We start from the raw sequence: 17,400 nt of genomic DNA on the forward strand, positions 1-17,400 counted from the left end.
ATTGATTCAAAACAACTTGTATGCTCCGAGGGACAAGTAAGCTGAACGATTCCATTCTTGGCAGCTTTCAGGCACAGAAAGAAGAACTAGATTCATGACTCGAATGAAATAAAATATGACCATTATTTGTGAAGGAATGCTTTCTTTCAATTAAAACATTCACTTCTAAGTTAAATTAAATCAATTTTTTTGTTCCGTATACACAAAGCTAAAGAAAATGGAGTCCCTCACTTTGACTGTTTTGTTAAACAAATCAGCCAAGGATTTCCCAAATCGTCGCGCTGTATCACTCTCTGGCAGACTCGATTTAACACACGCTCAATTGCAACAGATTGTCGATCATGCCGCCTCTCTTCTTATCTCCGCCGGCGTCATTCCCGGTGATGTCGTCGCTCTCACCTTCCCCAACACCATCGAGGTACTGTCGATTATGTTTTCCTTTTGTAGATCCAAAAACTGTACAGAACCTTTTTTTTTCAATTTTCACTCATTATTTACTCTATGCAGTTTGTGGTCATGTTTCTGGCTGTAATTCGTTGCCGAGCCACAGCTGCGCCGTTAAACCAGGCTTACACAGCCGAGGAGTTCGAGTTTTACCTCTCCGACTCAGAATCAAAACTCCTAATCATGCCACAAGAGCCAATCCTACCGGCACTAACCGCGGCTTCTACGCTCAAAATCCCTCACGTGACATCCACTCTTGACTTCCAATCCAGAAGAGTAACTCTCTCAACCGAGTCAGAATCAGTACCTGACGCTGTTGACGATGTCGTCAACGACTCATCTGACGTGGCTTTGTTCCTACACACTTCTGGCACCACGAGCCGGCCCAAAGGCGTCCCTTTGACTCAGCTGAATTTGGCCTCTTCGGTTTTGAACATAAAATCGGCTTATAAGCTCACCGAGTCTGACTCCACTGTCCTCGTGTTGCCGCTATTTCACGTGCATGGATTATTAGCTGGGTTATTGAGCTCACTAGTGGCTGGAGCCGCCGTGGCTCTTCCAGCCGCCGGGAGATTTTCTGCTTCAACATTTTGGAAAGACATGGTTTCATATAATGCCACGTGGTACACTGCAGTCCCGACAATTCATCAAATTATTCTTGACCGCCATGTCAGCAAGCCAGAGCCGGCTTACCCCAAGCTAAGGTTTATCAGGAGCTGTAGCGCTTCTTTGGCGCCGGTTATCATGGAACGGCTAGAGGAGGCCTTTGGCGCACCGGTTTTGGAGGCTTATGCAATGACTGAGGCAGCTCATTTAATGGCTTCCAACCCGTTACCCGAAGATGGCCGCCATAAACCCGGGTCGGTTGGACAACCCATTGGGCAGGAAATGGCCATTTTAAATGAGAATGGGGTGGTTCAACCGGTTGGAATTAGTGACGAGGTGTGTATTAGAGGGCCTAATGTGACCAAGGGTTATAAGAATAATCCTGAAGGCAATAAGGCTGCTTTTCAATTCGGGTGGTTCCATACAGGGGATGTCGGTTTTCTTGATGAGGATGGATTTTTGCACCTCGTCGGTCGGATCAAGGAGCCCATCAACGGTGGAGGTATGTATGCACGTTTTAGTTTTGCTCTATAATTAGTGCTCTAGTCAATAAAATAAAATAAAAATAGGTCCCCAGAATCAAATTTTGAACAAGAGAAATAAATTTTAGTATTGTTATCGTGTGCATGGTAGGGCATCACAAAGCACGGTCAACATTTTTTCGGCTGTGATCAACATTAGTAGTTCTCTACGAGCAAAATGTGCATTCACCATCAAATTATGTGTCTAGTCAAAATAACAATAATAATAATAATAATAATAATAAATGCTTTTGATATGGAAAGTTCATATTCCAATATGAAGATTCTAGATGTTTTTTTTTATATATTTTTTAAAATTATCATTATTGATTTTATTTTGTAAAAAATGCATTCAAAGAAAAATTGATAGGGCTAAAAAATATATTATTTGATAGTTGAGAGTTCAAAAAACACATTCTAGAGAAAAAAATGATAAGACCTGAATACATACTATTTGAGATATAAGGGCTTAAAGACACATTTAAAACTAACCAAATAATCTTTTCTTTGTAGTTGATTAAAAAATATAAGCTACAACAATACTAAACGCTACTTTTAGTTATTCCTTAAATGAGTTATATATATTATGAAGTTTATTTTTAAAAATATTTATATACACCCTCCCATAAAGAAAAGGAAAGAAATGAAAAATAAAAATTGAAATGCAATCAAATTTATTAAACCCATTCGATCCAAGTTTTATGTTATAAGTTAGACAGATTAACTTGGGTTAATCTAAAATGATACAGTTTTAATATTAAAATAATATTATTTTTAAAAAAAATTAAACCATGTTTTAACAAGGTTTTGATTGAATTAATCAAATTATGATTTGAGTTATCTAGTTGAATGACTCAAATTAGATTAATTTTTATTTTATTTTTTTTAATTTTATCTAGACTAGAAATCAGGTTAATCAGCAAAGTCGAAACGCCATAAGATTAATAAAAGTAAAGAACAAAACATTTATCTATCCCACATGTGAAACCTATTAAGGTACTGCTATTAATCAAAGATGAACAATTTATAAGCCTTTTTAAAGGTTGTGTATTAACAATTTATCTATTACCATAGTAACAGACAAACCTATAAGAAGACTTTATAGTTTATATATATATATATAAAGTATAAAACAGTGGACGTGTACGCGGACTTTGCCGACCTCAACGGCATCTTCATTAACGGCTAGACGAGAGGAGCGTCGTCTGACAATGACCCACACGTGTGCAAACATAACCTGAAAAAAAGGGCTGGTTGTCTGCACGTTGGGGAGTCGAGGCCAAAATGAAATCCCATTTTTAACTCTTTTCTTCTGGCGGTGATTTTATGAATTATTAAGCTAATTTTAGGCAACTAAACAAATTACCATCGTTAAACACAACGATTTTAACCATGATGTGTTTATAATATCTTAAACACTATTTTATTTTTAAATAATATAACTTAATTAATTAAGTTTTAGGTTTGTTTTTTTAAAAATTAATAGTTCAAGTTTCAAAATCTTAATACTATTGAAAATTTACATAATTATTAATTTGAGAATCTATAAAATTAATTTGGTACGTGTAAAATAATTTAAAATTCATATTAATAAAAAAAATATTATTATTATTATTTATGATATAGAGGGATTAAATGTGTCATTAAGGTGAAGATTAAGTCAAGTAGGAGGTAAAGCTAGCAAATTATTGGGGCAGAGTGACAGCTGGTTCCCTGTCGGCCTTTGGGGGAAAATGACGGTGAGGTAGGTAGAATGATATGGTACGGATAGCCTGTTAGCTTTTGACACCCGTACATAGTAGTAGGTAAAAATATTATTTTTACGTGGGTTCACCAATTTGAAGGTGACTGACAGATAATTGTAGAATTTTTTTTTTAATTTTTTTTAAAATAGATTAAATAATTTTTTTAAAAAAAATTATTTTTAATATTAAATTTAATATATAAAACATAATTTTAAATAAAAAAAATAAACCATCTTTTAAAAAGCTCTCTCATAATACCATGTTTTGAAAAGAAATATTAGGTATAAGTTCTTTTCTAAATACATCAGTTTGGAATATAAATGGTACCTAATCATTTTTTTTATTTATAAAGTTATTTTGTTTTGATGATTTATCATAACTACATTTACTTTAATGATTTTATCTATTAATGAAGAATTTTCCTTTTTCCTTTAATTACTTTCACACTAACAACAAATATATTAGAAAATCTTTCTCTATATATTGATTGTAGAGATTAAACTTGACAAAAAGAGAGAGAAAAATCCCTCTTTACCAGCTATCCTATCATTTTAAGTTCTGAATACATGGATTCCGACAATTTGCCAGCACTAATTATATGCTTCAAGGAATGTGATAAGTGGTCCTACGCTCACATGGAGAAGCATGATACTTTGGTTTACGGGGTCCGCAATGCCCTTTTTCCTCTTCAAGTAAATGTTATCTTCAAATTAATCGATCACATAAATGTTATATTTATGTCCCACATGATGCAACCACTGAAGAGAAGGCCCGCGAATCCATACTTTTTTTCTTGCACCATGGACCTTCATAATTCAGTTCCCTGTGTTGCGAACATTCAAGATGTGTCTGAAATATAGTAGTAATTATTTTTTAAAATATTTTTAATTTTAAAATATATTAAAATAATATATTTTAAAAATTATTATTAATATCAGTACACAAAATAATTTGAAAATATTAAAAAAATATTAATTTAAAGTAAAAAAAATTTAATTTTTTTTTAAAATTTTTGAAATGTAAATACAAATATAATTTTAAATTAAATTAATGATTTTTGTCCTTTTCTTCTTCTCTCTCTCTTTTTTTTAATATAAAGAAAATAAAGGCAATCTCGATGCATTGAAACTATATTTCAGTGCATGAATGTGCTCTGCTCATCATTTCTCCTGGGAACCCTTGTTTGCGTGTTAATCTAGATGCATTCATTGCTAGTTGAATCATCATCGAAAAACACATGCGATTAACAACTCTCTTAAGTGAATTAATTAGCTCCCTTAGTCACCAGAGTTTCAACCTAGAGTTAGATTATAAGGAACAGTTTAGTCGGTTCAAAGAAACGAATTTAAGTATAATATACAAAAGTTTGGGATGAAAAAAAAGACTATTTGTTTTTATGTTTTAAAAAAATTTAAATTTTTTTATTTTAAATTAATATTTTTTAGTGTTTTAAAATTATTTTAATATGCTGATGTTAAAAATAATTTTTTTTAAAAAATATTATTTTAATATATTTTTAAATAAAAATTACTTTAAAAAAACAACCACATTTTCAAACACGAAACTTAGACTCATGTTATATAATTAACGAGCCAACATGCTGTAGCATGTAACCTCATGCTTTCTATTTTCTCCCCCATTTTATATTGGTTATTGGATGGCCTCGTCTCTCTCGTTTTCTCTAATTAAGAAATGCATTGCTTAAATTAAGGTAAACGTCCCTCGACCAGAGACAGAAAATTACACACAATCGACAAGAGCTCAGAACTTGCATGAATTTGTAATAGGATCAGGAACCCTTTTCGGTCGGAACGGCAATAAAATTGGCCATTTGCACCTTAATTAATTAAGGTTTCACGAAAATAAAAACTAAAAAAAAGGACTGCACCGGCCCTTTCTAGGTTCTTTCCTGTTTAATTATTTATCTAATTAATCCTCCTGTTTACATACTTTTATCCAGTAGCTTGTTTGTAGTTCATCTAGAAAAAATATAAAAAAAATTAACAAACTTATTGTATTTTTTTTTCCGTCAATCCCATTGCAAATTGCTTGATCTTAATTTCATACAATGTTCTAGGTACAGATGGATGTTTAAAAATATATATATATTTTTAAAAAAATAAGAATCTTGATACATGAGATTCCTATTCACTAAAAATAAATGTCTCAATCATCTATCTTTTTCAAAATAACTAAATGGTTAAACTTCGCATTCGATTCCAATTTGCAAATAATTTAATTATATATTTTTTCCCATAGGAAAAATACTTTTGAATTAATTTGCATCTTTAATAATAAAAAATTATTCCCTAAATAGTTTTAGAAGCACAACCTATATTAAAATATATATAATAAATTATTTTTACGTATTGACATCTTCACATATAAATATATATAATTCAGGAATACTTTAAAATAATATATATATATTATTTTTTAAAATTTATTTTTTACATTATTATATTAAGATAATTTTAAAAAATAAAATTTTTAAAACCAATAATTTTGACGAAAAACAATCAAGTTCTAAATTCGCCCCTGGTTTGGCACCTGAGAATTGAGATCGCTGGATCAGCAAGTCCTGTAACCCGGTTATTGCAGGAGAGGACTGTTAACGTTAACGTCTGTAAGTTCATCATTTTAAATCTGATCGTTTACTAGAGCAATGCTTCCGTGCCAGGTGGCATGTTTTTGCATGAGTATATGCAGTTAATGCAACGGATATAATTGCTTTTGAATGTCTGCAATACCCTTCTCCTCGTTGTAATTATATAGTATTTATCGCTATTTTATCATCTCTAATATAACTAAATTTCGAGGTGTTATCACTATAAAATAGATGTTTTATATTCGATAAGTTTGGATATTTCTTTAAAATTATATTCAATATTTATTTTTATATCTACAATAACTCAATATTTTTTTTACTTCATTTAGCTATTTTCATGAGTTATTCCTATTTCAGAATTTCTAAGAAATATTAATTTTTTTATTAACAATTTACATCCAAGTGAAATATAATATACAGATATAAATGGAAAACATTTCCGATACCTCATTATCTAAGAACTCGATAACAATCTGTGGTGATTTTTTTTTAAGCATGAAAAATTTTCCATTTTTTTTAAATAAATAAAAAGAAAAAAAAACTTTTTAATATAATGTACAGATATAAATAAAAAGAGAGAGATGTGAAAGAAAAATAAAAAGGAAATGTGAAGGACATCTTAGTAAACTTCACTCCAAGTCCACGAGCTCCTTTCAAACCTCCAAACGCAAACACTTTCTCTCCTTGACAGAACCAAACAAACGATCGTCAAAAACAGTTAACGTCGTCCTTCAAAGCAAGAAATACGGTCCGTCAAAGACGCTGGGTCGTACATTTCTATAAAGCTAACGGCTACAATCCTGCTCTCTCTTCCCTCTTCCCTCTTCCCTCTTCCACCTGTTAATTGTTATTATCGGAGACATATTTATCGTTATCGATTGATAAAACCTCGGCGACACAATCGCTTCTCGCTGCCAATCTTGGCAAACTTGAAAAAAAATTTAGCTTTGCCAATCATTCATCCAAAAAAGACTCGATTTTTAAGCTCATTTCCTCTGCCTATTCACCTTTGATTCTTTCCTTTTTGGTAAGAATCCGATTATCTATTCTACCTGGTTTCCTTTTCTTTTTTTTTTATTCGTAATTTGAGGCCTTATACATTAACACAAGGTTTTAGCATGCAACAATCTGATAAACCCAGGAGCTGAAAAGGTAAAAAAATATTTCTTTTTTGGCTTCTGGGTTTACCCAATGAACTCCATTTCTTTTTAGTGGATTTTAGATTCAACATCTAAATCTCTTTCACCTAAAATTTGTTGCTTTCTGTTTAGAGAGGGAGAGAGAAAATGTCTGTTGTTGATGTTGGTTTGAGTCCCATTTTTAAAGAATCAGGTCATTTTCTTCCTGGTTATTGTGGTCAAAAGGGACCAGTAATCGAGGATTCATCGATTCTAATTTATATTAGCGTGGGTGGTTCTTCAATTCCTATGAGGGTTTTCGAGTCTGATTCTATAGCTGCAGTGAAGCTAAGGATTCAGACAAGGAAAGGTTTTGTAGTGAATAAGCAGAAGTTAGTTTTTGGAGGGAGGGAATTGGCAAGAAATGATTCTCTTGTTAAGGATTATGGGGTCACTAGGGGCAATGTCTTGCACTTGGTTCTCAAGCTCTCTGATCTCTTGTTTGTCATTGTAAGGACCAATTGTGGAGAGGAATTTGAGTTTCATGTGGATAGGTATAGGAATGTTGGGTACATAAAGCAACGAATATTTAAAGAAGGTAAAGGATTTGTTGATGTTGAGGACCAGGAGATCTTTTATAATGGAAAAAAGCTTGATGATCAGAAAATTGTTGATGATATATGTAATGATAATGATGCTGCCATCCATTTGTTGGTTGAAAAATCTGCCAAAGTGAGGGCTAAGCCTTTGGAAAAGGATTTTGAGATTTTGGTGGTGGCAGCAAATTCCACTGAGAAGAGAGATAGGTCAATTGATGGAGGGGAGAACCGATCCGAAGAGGTTCCTGTTCTCTCAAAGGAGCGATCTGGCAGAAATTTCATGCTGGAACCGGTTATTGTTAATCCTAAGGTGAAGCTGAATTCGGTTTTTTGGAACATGATTAACTCTGCACTTGATGGACTGGAGAAAGGTAATGCACCCATCCGATCTTCTGAGGGAACAGGAGGGACTTACTTCTTGCAGGATCCATCAGGTCAGGAGTTTTTATCTGTTTTTAAGCCTGTTGATGAGGAGCCTATGGCTGTGAATAACCCCCAGGGGCTGCCCGTGTCATCGAATGGTGAGGGTTTAAAAAGGGGGACAAGGGTAGGAGAAGGAGCGTTGCGGGAAGTTGCGGCTTACATATTGGATCATCCAAGGAGTGGTCCACGGGCAGTAAATGGAGAAACTATAGGCTTTGCTGGGGTCCCCCCTACAGTCATCGTTCAATGCTTGCACAAAGGATTTAACCATCCAGAAGGGTTTGAAAATGCAATGGAGTATGCCAAGATCGGGTCTTTACAGATGTTTATGAAGAACGAGGGGAACTGTGAGGACATCGGTCCCGGGGCTTTCCCGGTGGAGGAGGTGCACAAGATCAGTGTGTTCGATATAAGAATGGCCAATACAGATAGGCATGCTGGGAATATATTGATTAGCACAGGGGAGGATGGTCAAACAATACTCATTCCAATTGATCATGGTTACTGCTTGCCCGAAAAAGTAAGTAATTTCAGCTATGATCCTCATGATTAAATAATCTGCCCTACTATTCTCAGGTTTCATGTTCTTTCACATTTGTGCTTTGCTAGTAATTACTGGCTGCCCATGATGAATTTATTTAAAAATATGGTCCATAGGGGTGCACATAGGAGAAAAAAAGGTTCAGAGTGGGTGTGGGTTAATCAACTAATCAGCAGATTCAGCTAATATCCTATTCTTAAAACACAAGAATAGGATAAAGGATAAAAAGTTGTTGCTAGCAAAGTGATTACTGTGTAGTAGTTATCCATGAACTACATATTTCAAAGATATATCTCTTTAAGCTCTGTCTTTGAAGGTCTGCAGCTCATCTTAGCTTTTGCTTCTTTTTAGTTTGAAGATTGCACATTTGACTGGCTTTACTGGCCACAAGCCCGCCAGCCGTACTCACCCGAAGTTGTTGACTACATAAACTCACTAGATGCTGAACATGACATCGCACTAGTGCAATTCTATGGGTGGAATATTCCTCTTGAGTGTGCCCGCGTACTTCGTATCTCCACTATGCTTCTGAAGAAAGGGGTAGAGAGAGGTCTCACTCCTTTTGCTATCGGAAGCATCATGTGTAGAGAGAACTTGAATAAGGAATCTGTGATCGAGGAGATTATTCGTGAAGCAGAAGATTCCTTGCTCCCTGGTATGAGTGAAGCTGCATTTCTCGAAGCTGTCTCCAATATCATGGACTACCGACTTGATGAAATCACAGAATAATAAATTCCGTTTAGGTCATGCACTCTATCTAGCTTGACAAATTCCCAATGGAGGAGTATATATGTACGTATCATTTAAATTACTAGTCCATTTTTGGATGGACTGTAACGTGGATGGCTTATCTTGGTCATGAATGAGCCTAACACTTCGAATTTTCTTTCACTTCTGTCAACGTTGTTTGGGATATTGTACTGGGATGGTGAACAGAAGTTTAAAACTATGAATAACAAGTGTTATGCCTAGATTGCGGGAAGGTTGAGGTTGTTTGTGTACATAAATATCTGTCCTAAGTCTAGGCTCGAGGGGGCCTAATTGATGAGTCATGGTCAACTGAGGTGAGCCTTCAAGGCCACCCAAAAGTTGTATCTGTGTTCTTCTTGCACAGATCCATCCATGTCATGAATATATTATGTACTCCAAAGCTCAAAATAATGCCAAGTAAAATTTCTGATCTTCGCCAGATAGAGCTACGAGGGAGCCCTGGTTTTTTATTTATGTATGACTTGTGTTTTACTTGTAATGCAAACCAGCTGGTGAGTTTGTTTAGGATTGTGACTGTGATTTAAAGTTTTTTTTTATTTAGAAAATTATAAAAATATTTTTTTATTTTTAAAAAATTATTTTTAATATCAATATATTAAAATAATTTAAAAATACTAAAAAATAATGTTTTAAAAATACAGGTTGGACAGAGAATCAATTCAATAGGTAATGGTTTCCTTGCTCAATGAGATGTCTTACAGTGATACTCTGTAGAGCGCTTCGAACTTTGCTCAATCAACACCCTTCCTGATTACCAACAAGTGTGAGTGATGGATACATTTGAGTTAATATTAAAAATGGAATCTTGGTTAAAATCTTATTAAAAATTATTCCACAACAAAAATTATATAACATGAAATATTAATGTATTATAGATAAATAAAAAATTAATTTTAAAAAAAACACATGGTTAGGATATTTGTCTAAAACTCTCTATCTTAAGTTTAATCTTGTAGTTTATATAATAAAAAATTAAAGAGTCACATATAAATCTATACAAAATTGCTTTGAGCTTAAACCACACCTCCCTCACTCGGCTTGAGTACTGTACTTATTTTTATTTTTTTGTCAGCTTATCTTGAACTTGAATTTAAATTTGTTATAAAATAATTTTTTAATCCAAAAATATTTTTTTGTTAGTCCATTTATACATTCAATCATGAATAAAAAGAGTTAGAACAATCTTATTAAAGAACATCTTTTATATATATATATATATAAAATATTAAGATTTAAAGCTAAAATACTATTAGATTTTTATGATGGGTAACTAAAACAAAACTATGAGAATTAGCTCCGGTAATTACCGGAATTAATTCTGCATTAGCTATGATTCTAAAACCCACTATAAACTTGGTTAAAGGAAGAATGTTCTGCATTGATTTCCAGACACATTTTATTTATACGCATGAGAAATAAAATTTTAAAGACAAATGTATAAAAATATACAGAGAGAGAGGTTACATGAAAAAACAAACAATTGATCTTGTGCAACCTATAATACCGATACACTTGTGTTTGCTTTACATTTTAATCCATAAATTGATTACTCTTGTGCACACCAACTGCACATTGGCCTGTTGGTGTTTTCTGAGGCATCCCGGAGCTAGTTTTGCTCTGATTATGAACTGCTCTTTGCAGGCAGAAAGCTGCGGCGACATAAAAGGAATTCATGCAAAATCCTTGCATCTTACCTCATCTGTAGTTCCATTTATGTTCATCTTTAATGTCCTCCTTGAAGACTTTGTTTGTTGATTTTTTTTTTTTTTGAATTTGAAGAAACCCCACTTTCTAGAAAGCGCACTTTTATGAGTCCAGGTGAATGAGTAAAACCTTGTTCGTTGATGTATTGACCTCAGCCAAATTCTTGTATTTTATATTGAGTTTCCTGCATGGCTTAACCCAAAGCTTAGTTCATATCCAGAGAATGAAAAGGCAAGGACCAGGAACGAACTACAGGTAGTAAATATTCATATTTCAACCCTCTTTCTGTCTCATAAAGAAAATTATGAAAATAATTTTACAATCCTACACAATGAAGTTAACACCTTCTACTTTATCAATTTAGATATTAAATAAATAAATAAATAAATAATGTTATATTTTATCACTATAACAGAAGATGATTTGTCAGAAACTTTTTTTTAGTAACATATAATATCAAGTTTGGAAATCAAATATAAAACAAAATATATTGGCACTTGTGACTTTATCTATATCGTTATATGTGGCTTCACAAATGACGACATCTATATATCTTTTATTTATACTAGTATATCAATCTAAATCTTGATCATTATATATCAGTCTTATCTTATGATGATCAATATTATCTTAGTTCATTTCTACTATCATCTTTATGATAAAATATTTATTAAATTGTGATTTATCTATGTTAATGCAAGTTTAACAGAATTTTGAAATTTATTTTTATTTGACTTATTATTATTGATAAAATAATTTATAGTATTAATTGATGTTATACATTTTTCTACTATTTTTGAAATATCCAAAAATAATTATAAGAAATTCAATAAATAGGAAAAATAATTTTAAAAAATCATGTTTTAAAAAATATATTTATTGGACAAGTTTTTTTGTAAGGCAACTTATTTAATTGATGGCACGGCAGGTTCATATGCAAAGCTTTACTGGAAAAATAGTGAGAATGAAGCAATCAGAGAATTTATATGCTTCACATGGAGCTCGAATCATACTATCACAAGTTCTATATATTTGCAATGAAACTATGTGAATGGGTACGTCTGTCTGTTAATGAAAATAAATAGAATCTATTGTTTCCCACAATTTGTAGATCGAGAATGAATATGTACTGAAGAGGGGCTAGCACATGTCCTGTGGGCAGCAGAAATTGCTCAGGGTCCTTAAACTGGGTTCCCGTAGGTTATGAGCAACGAAAATAATGCTCCTGATCAAATGATTTGTCTTCTTTCTATGAGAAAGTTTTTTTTAATAAATTTATGGTGATGTAATTTAACTGGTTAAATTTTAAATTTATTTTTTAAAAATTATTAATTTAAAGTTTTATAAACTTCAAGCCACTAAAAACTTAACTTCATGATTTTAAAATTAGTTAAGATACGCATAAACTAATTCTTATTTTTTATCAAAAAAAAAAAAAAAACCCTTCCTAAATGCTGGTTTGCAAGTTTTAGGTTGCTGTAAATTACAGGACACGTGTTCTTTTGCCTTCCTTGAATACATACATACATTTTCATAACTCAATGTAGCCTATATCATAAAGAAGAAACATTAATCAGTGTAGCTCGCATATAAATTCAACCGCTCTCGTTCTGTCAAATGTTAGAGCTAGAGTACTGAAAAATTAATATAAAAATAGTAGAAATATTACACAAGTATTTTAAAGGATATAATTGAATTCATTAATATAGTTTATTATTTTATTTCAAACATAAAAATTGTTCAAATATGATTTGATTATATAGGTTGAGAATGGTATTAGTCTGGATTTCGGACGGCCGAAACTGCATCTGACACCATGGACGACGGTGTTCATGCCCAATGACAAGCTTTTCAGCGACTTGCACGATTGACAAGCTCCGAAGGTTGTTTGCTGGATTTTAATTGTTTGTTCGCTGGTGATTGGGAATTAGGCTTTGAAGAGAGTATGGAAATGTTGGATTTATTATTATAATCATTATCATCATTGTTGCTTAATTTACCAAGTTTAACTGGACGCAATTTCAGAACCTTTTCTTTTTCATAATAACTTTTGACGTGTAGTTGCAATTATTACATTTCAAGAAACACCATCTTCGAAGGCTTAAGGTTTTGGATTTACTTTGTTTGGTCACAAAAGGTGTGCTGCTGGTGAGTGTATTAGGACTCATATCTGGATTTAGGATTTTTTATTATTATTATTATTGATATTTGAACTAAGTTTGTGTAAATTTTAATTAATTTTATAAGTTTTGAAATTAACCATTGTTGGATTCTAAGATGCTGCAGCTATCTATTATACTAAATATCTAAAGAATGATTATATTCCTGAAAAGAGAACATTTTCTATCCATTCTCTTATCTATTGAGCTTAATGCGTCTTTCAGCATTTCCTGCCTGTCATCTTCTAGCCAGCACAAATTCTTCAAAACCTCCCTTTTCCATCCCCACATCCTTCGGCCTCTCTTACTACTACTCGTCGGAAGCGTGTTTGGTAGTGTGGTAATCAGTTATCTTTTAAATAGCTTTTTCCATTGAAATATATGCTAATGATGTTTTTTTATTTTTTTTAAAATTATTTTTTACATCAGCACATCAAAACGATCCAAAAAGTATAAACCACACTCAATTTTAGTAAAAAAAAAAATCAAAATTTGATGAAACACAGGTTCAAACACAATGCCAAACGGTGTAAAATCTTGAGTTTTTCTTCTTTTACTATATTATATAAAAATGGGAGCACCGGAGAAAGTTATTCCAAACTCCAGTAGGGTTCGCACAAATTGTGATATCGATGTGCATACATTTGAAGAAGTCTTACTGTATCTATTCTAACCTTGAAAAAGTTATTCTTTAATTTGCTGTCTCTATGTTTCGTTTCAGAAAAATATAAGAAATGATATATAAAATAAGACACGTTAGCGATGATTAAAGATTGAAGTAGAAAATCAATTTTCTTTATAAGAAGTCATTAAAGATCTTTGAAATTAATACTCGCAAATAATTAAAATATGTAAATACAACTTAATTATCTAATCTAAAATTTGAGATAAAAAAATTTAAAGCTAAATTGAAATAAATTTATTTGAAGTATTATGAAATTATAGAATCAATCCAAGCATGAAACTAATATTAAAAAGTGTTAAACTAAACAGTTTAAAAATCAAGAAAAAGGATATTAATTAAAAAATAAAGGAAAAAATAATTATATCAGCACAACTGGCCATAAAAAAGGCCAGATGTTAATAGGCCTGGGAGCTAAATCCACGTGTTTTGGTTTTTTATTTTAAGAGCGGACTTCTAATTTATTGTTTTTTTTTTTAATTTCATTTTAAATGGATAATATATTGTTTGGCTTTAAAATTTTCAATTGCCTTTAGTAACTATACTCAAACGTTGAAAATCTATTTTCAACTTGTTTTTTTGTCTAAAAATATCTAAAAAAAATCAATAAAAACATTTTGAAACCTAAAATACTATCTAGTTACTTTAAAAATTCAAAATCAAACTCAATTAAAAACCAATTAATAAGTCTTGATATACTTTTTTTTTGTTGCATGTTTTAAAAGGAGAAATCACCTCCATTGAATTTTATTCTCTTTGACAAATCTATTGACATTAAATTTGGATATTTTAATGGGTAGAATGTGGTCAACCAACCATTTTATCTCTCCTTGTTATTTTTTACAACCTTTTCTTTTATTTCTCAACTTCTAGTGACTAAAATGTAAAAATCTAAAATAATAGTGACCACATGCATATAATTCGAAACATGACTAGGAAACATAAAAAGAAAGGGATAATAACGCATAGAGTAATGAAAATAGAATTTGAAATGATTAAATTGAGAAGAAATTAAGTGCAATGACCAAACTATCAAAAGGTGATAACTTGTACAATAAACAATGGGATTCGGTTATACGAACGATGAGATGGGAGGATGGCTTACAAACAGTAGATTCACCTGAAATCCTTTAATTTATTTGTTAATGATAATATTAATGTTAATTTTACCATGAAGCAGTTGTTAGGCCTAATTATTCAATCTAAGCATTCGCGGGCAACAAAAACCTTGTCCTTCAGTTGAGACAAAACTAAAACAAAAGAAAAAACAAAAGTCTGCCTTTCAGACGTTTTTTTCTCGCTTCCACTCTCGGCCTTTCGCTTTCGCTTTCACTTTTCCCACTTTAATCTAAGCACTCATCCCGTCTTCACCACGTCCAAACACTTCCCATTTTCCACCACCTCTCTCTCTCTAGATTCCTTTTCCCTTCTTCCACCAGCCCCCTCTTTTAACTCATCGAAACAAGAAAATGAGCAAACCGCACAGACCGCCTTCAGGCCGTACAAATATTGCTTCATGCATAGTAGCTACAATCTTCCTAATCTTTGTTGTTATCATAATCCTTATCGTCTTCTTCACTGTTTTCAAGCCTAGAGACCCGAAAATATCTGTTAACGCTGTTCAGCTCCCATCATTTGCCGTCTCTAACAACACTGTTAACTTCACTTTCTCTCAATATGTCTCCGTCAAGAATCCAAATAGAGCTGTTTTCTCCCACTATGATAGCACCCTTCAGCTTCTTTACTCGAGTTCTCAAGTCGGGTTCATGTTCATCCCCGCTGGTAAAATTGATGCGGGTCGGACCCAGTACATGGCCGCTACCTATTCTGTTGAGTCTTTCCCTTTATCTGCCTCGCCGGATGCAGCGGTTAATGTGGGACCGGCGTTCAATGGCGGTGGTGGACAGCCCGGTTTTAATAACGGGTTTCGGGTCGGACCAACCATGGAGATTGAGTCAAGAATCCAAATAGTGGGTCGGGTTCGGGTCTTGCATTTTTTCACCCATCATCTGGAGACTAAAGTTAGATGCAGAGTTACTATTTCCGTGAGTGATGGATCTGTTTTAGGGTTTCATTGCTAATAATAGTGACAATCCCCCCTTTTTTTTAGGTTTTTAAGTGTAGTTTTTATGCAGCCTTTTCTTTTAATTGTTTTTATTTTTTGGTTTTTAAATATGAGGCCTGGTGTGTTGAAGGAAGTGTAAAATCTTGATATTTCCACTAGTGGGTTTTGTTCTCTCTTTGATCTACATTTTGAGAATCTTGAGCTCATGTAGTTACATCCCTTTTCTTTTCTTTTTTCTTGTAGCATTGCTCTCAGTTTTTGGTTAAGATCTTGAATTGTTGCACAAGGAAAGCTGCAAACTATGATGAGGTTGGTCTCTAAAGGCAAGCTTTGCTTTTTCTTTAGTTTTGTTTGGGGCTTAATTGTGCAATAAGTAAAGGTTGATAGCATGATTAGTAAAGGATTATTTATTTTTTGTGTTTTAAAAATATTTTAATTTTTTTTTAAGATTTAAATTTTTTTTAATTTTAAATTAATATATTTTTAAATTATTTTAATATATTATATTAAAAATAATTTTTAAAAAATAAAAAAATATTATTAATATATATTTTAATATAAAAAATTATTTAAAAAATAACTCCACCTAGAGCCATAATATCAACAAGCTTTTAAGATTTCTATTAGGAAACTTGAGTTTGGTCCCACCGTCAAGGAAAGCCTAAGGTCGGTGAATTATGAGCTGTAAAGATCCGCAAAATGCTCCATGGTTTCTGTTTACTAAAAAGGAGTAAATAATTTTTATTTATTTATCTGAATTCGGGTCAGTAAAGGACGGGAATGGGTAAAATGAAAAGGTTGATGCTTGAAAATGTCATGTTGTCGGTGTCCCGGAGAATGGGCCGAAAGGGGCGGTGTTAGTGGAGGTGGGTGATTACACGCAGCAGGCAGGGTGGTAAATGGTAATATTTGCCGGTGATTAACAGTAACCAAGTGAGCGCAGTGCAGATTTTACTCCGACAGGATTGTGGGGCTGCAGACTGCACACATTGTCCATATTGTAGACTCCACCCTCTTGGAATTGGAGATCCTTGCTTTTTTTTACTTATTAACTTTAAAATTAAAAGGGTCCAGAAAAACAATGTGTCCAACTATATTTCAAAATGTTTTTTTATCTTTTAATTTTTATACTTTGCATTTTATTTTTTATTTTATTTAATATTATGCATATTAATAATTAAATTTTATAATTTATTTTTAATAAAGTTATAACGAAATCAAAAACAAATATTAGTATTACGCTGTTGATGTCGAGTTCTGTAAAAAAAAAAAAATTCAATTTTATTATTGAAAATAAAGAGATTAAAATTGATAATGAGGTAAAAAGAAAGGATTTTTTTTATTATTATTTATTTAGTGTATTTATAGTTTATGATTTTTCAAATTTTACTTGTCCTTTAGTTTGAAACTTTTA

General features: G+C 32.3%; 3 protein-coding genes across 3 annotated transcripts; all 3 read left to right on the top strand.

Moving 5' to 3' along the window:
- The first annotated feature begins 144 nt into the window (after positions 1-144).
- Positions 145-1,681, top strand: LOC118033896 (probable CoA ligase CCL9). Its single transcript, XM_035039035.2, has 2 exons — positions 145-418; positions 508-1,681. Exons 1-2 carry the CDS (start codon positions 218-220, stop codon positions 1,582-1,584), a joined length of 1,278 nt encoding a protein of 425 aa, XP_034894926.1. The 5' UTR covers positions 145-217; the 3' UTR covers positions 1,585-1,681.
- Positions 1,682-6,443: 4,762 nt separating this feature from the next.
- LOC118033894 (phosphatidylinositol 4-kinase gamma 2) lies at positions 6,444-9,794 on the top strand. The gene is made up of 2 exons (XM_035039032.2): positions 6,444-8,584; positions 8,957-9,794. Exons 1-2 carry the CDS (start codon positions 7,211-7,213, stop codon positions 9,332-9,334), a joined length of 1,752 nt encoding a protein of 583 aa, XP_034894923.1. The 5' UTR covers positions 6,444-7,210; the 3' UTR covers positions 9,335-9,794.
- A 5,400-nt stretch (positions 9,795-15,194) lies between these two features.
- Positions 15,195-16,172, top strand: LOC118033893 (uncharacterized). Its single transcript, XM_035039031.2, has one exon. The coding sequence runs from the start codon at positions 15,391-15,393 to the stop codon at positions 16,000-16,002; it is 612 nt and encodes a 203-aa protein (XP_034894922.1). The 5' UTR covers positions 15,195-15,390; the 3' UTR covers positions 16,003-16,172.
- Positions 16,173-17,400: the final 1,228 nt, after the last annotated feature.

This window comes from Populus alba, chromosome 1, assembly GCF_005239225.2.
Source record: "Populus alba chromosome 1, ASM523922v2, whole genome shotgun sequence".
Lineage (NCBI taxonomy): Eukaryota > Viridiplantae > Streptophyta > Magnoliopsida > Malpighiales > Salicaceae > Populus > Populus alba.